Source organism: Vombatus ursinus, unplaced genomic scaffold, assembly GCF_900497805.2.
Source record: "Vombatus ursinus unplaced genomic scaffold, bare-nosed wombat genome assembly UNPS02015030.1, whole genome shotgun sequence".
NCBI classification, from domain to species: Eukaryota; Metazoa; Chordata; class Mammalia; order Diprotodontia; family Vombatidae; genus Vombatus; species Vombatus ursinus.
In genome coordinates this window covers 2,099,556-2,101,249 of record NW_020954808.1, presented here as the reverse complement: position 1 = coordinate 2,101,249, position 1,694 = coordinate 2,099,556, and the positions used below count along the sequence as shown (strand labels likewise).

Genomic DNA, 1,694 nt, shown 5'->3' with positions numbered 1-1,694 from the left:
AGAGAGAGAAAAAGGAGAGAGAAAGAAAGGATAGAGGGAGAGGCAGAGAGAGAGGGAGAGACGGACAGAAACAGAGAGAAAGAGAGGGAGGAGAGAGAGAAAGAGAGGGAGGAGAGAGAGAAGAGGACTGGTTACAGGCAGGCTGGGCCAGGGGACCCCGAGGTTCACCACTCCCGAATTCCCTAAGGGACCCCCAGATTCCTTCTCCAATTTTTCTTGAACCACTTAAATTCCCAAATTCTACCTCTAAATTCCCAGATTCTCAAATTTCAAACTGACTCGCAGACCCCACATTTTCGATGCCCCAATTTTCCCCTGAAACTTCCCCTAAACCAAAGATGAACCCCCAAATCCTCCCGCCCAATTCCATCTGATGGCCCTCGCTCTCCCGTCGCTCCCCCTCCCCTTTCTCAGTGAGGCTCCGCCCCTGGGTGTGTCCCGCTGGGCATCCTAGGTGCACCCTCTAGGTGCATCCTCTGGTCTCCTCGCTGCTCCTCCCCCAGCAAGCTCCGCCCCCCAGGGTATCCCTCTCCACACAAGCTCCGCCCCTTGGTTTGCCTGCCCTGGTTGCTCCTCCCCTGCCCTCCTCCGCCTTCCCCTAAGCCCCGCCTCTTGGGTCCTCCGCACTTCAGCATACGTCATTCTCCATTGGCCGCTCGGCCTGCTCCATTTATGCTCCCATTGGTCCTTCAGCTTGTTCTTTCCTATTCTTATTGGCTATCCCATCCGGTACCTCTGGCCATTGGCCTGCCCCAAAGTCCGACCTTGCCGTATCCCCTATTGGTCCGGGGAAGCCCCCCACCCCGGAGGCTCATTGACTTTCTGAGATCCAGTGCCCCTCCTGAGGCATTTGAGAGGAGAGCTTATGAAGAACCCGCGAGGAGTCGCCTCCCTTCGGGAGAAACTCTGGATCAGTCTGGGAACCTACCGCCCTGGACGCCGCCATCTTGGTTCTTTCCTCTGACCAGAGTCTGCCGGCTTCTCCCTCGCAACTGCTCAATCATTGGCTCTTCCTTCTTGAGGTCCCGCCCTCAGACGGCATTTATTGGATCCTCCCTCCCCAATGTCAACCCTTGCGATCTTACACTGGCTCGTCTCTTGAGGCTCCGCCTTTAGGTAATATACTAGCCGCACCCTCTTGAAGCCCCACCTTCAGATCATTCATTGGTTCCTTCCCTTCTTAGGCCCGGCCCCATCTTAAAGGCGCAGTGTCTCCTAATTCAGCATCTTTCTGGAATCCTGCACTCTCTTCCCCGCCAGCCCCGTCATGAGTCCTTCCTAGAGTCTGCCCTCCATCCCTCCTGCTGCTGCTGGGGGGGCAGCGGCAGCCGCGGCCCCTCGAGCACCCCCAGCAGCAGGAGGGATTGTGGGTAGGCAGCAGGAACCTGGGCAGTGCGGACTTTGGCCTCGAGTGTCCGCGTGTCCCCGACAGCTCAGGATGGAGGCCTGGGGGCGGCTGGCCAGGGCCGGGCTGGCCCCGCCGGAGCTGGGCGCCCCTCCTCGCGCCCTGAGAGACCCAAGCGGTGCCTGGAGCTCTCCTGGGGCTGCAGCCAGGACCCCCCGTGCTGAGGATGGCGTGGTCTGGGTGTGGGAGCAGCTGGTGAGAGAGGTGGACAGAGACAGAGATGTGGGGAGAGAGAGACAGAGATGCGGGGAGAGAGATAGAGATGGGGGGAGGGAGAGAGACAGAGATG

The 1,694-nt window shown here is 59.3% G+C and overlaps 2 protein-coding genes across 4 annotated transcripts in view; one reads left to right on the top strand and one right to left on the bottom strand.

Moving 5' to 3' along the window:
- DMAC2 (distal membrane arm assembly complex 2) overlaps window positions 1-1,104 on the bottom strand; it is a 4,286-nt gene extending 3,182 nt beyond the window's left edge. For 2 of the 3 annotated variants that reach the window (XM_027846056.1, XM_027846057.1), the window contains exon 1: window positions 929-1,103. In XM_027846056.1, the coding sequence (XP_027701857.1) occupies window positions 929-946 (18 nt within the window). In that variant the 5' untranslated portion in view covers window positions 947-1,103. Of the gene's footprint in view, window positions 1-637 lie in introns of all 3 variants that reach the window. The other variant, XM_027846055.1, reaches the window with a different exon arrangement.
- Window positions 1,105-1,171: 67 nt separating this feature from the next.
- ERICH4 (glutamate rich 4) overlaps window positions 1,172-1,694 on the top strand; it is a 2,877-nt gene continuing 2,354 nt past the window's right edge. The window contains exon 1 of the mRNA XM_027846058.1: window positions 1,172-1,600. Within this exon, the coding sequence (XP_027701859.1) occupies window positions 1,439-1,600 (162 nt within the window). The 5' untranslated portion in view covers window positions 1,172-1,438. The remainder of the gene's footprint in view (window positions 1,601-1,694) is intronic.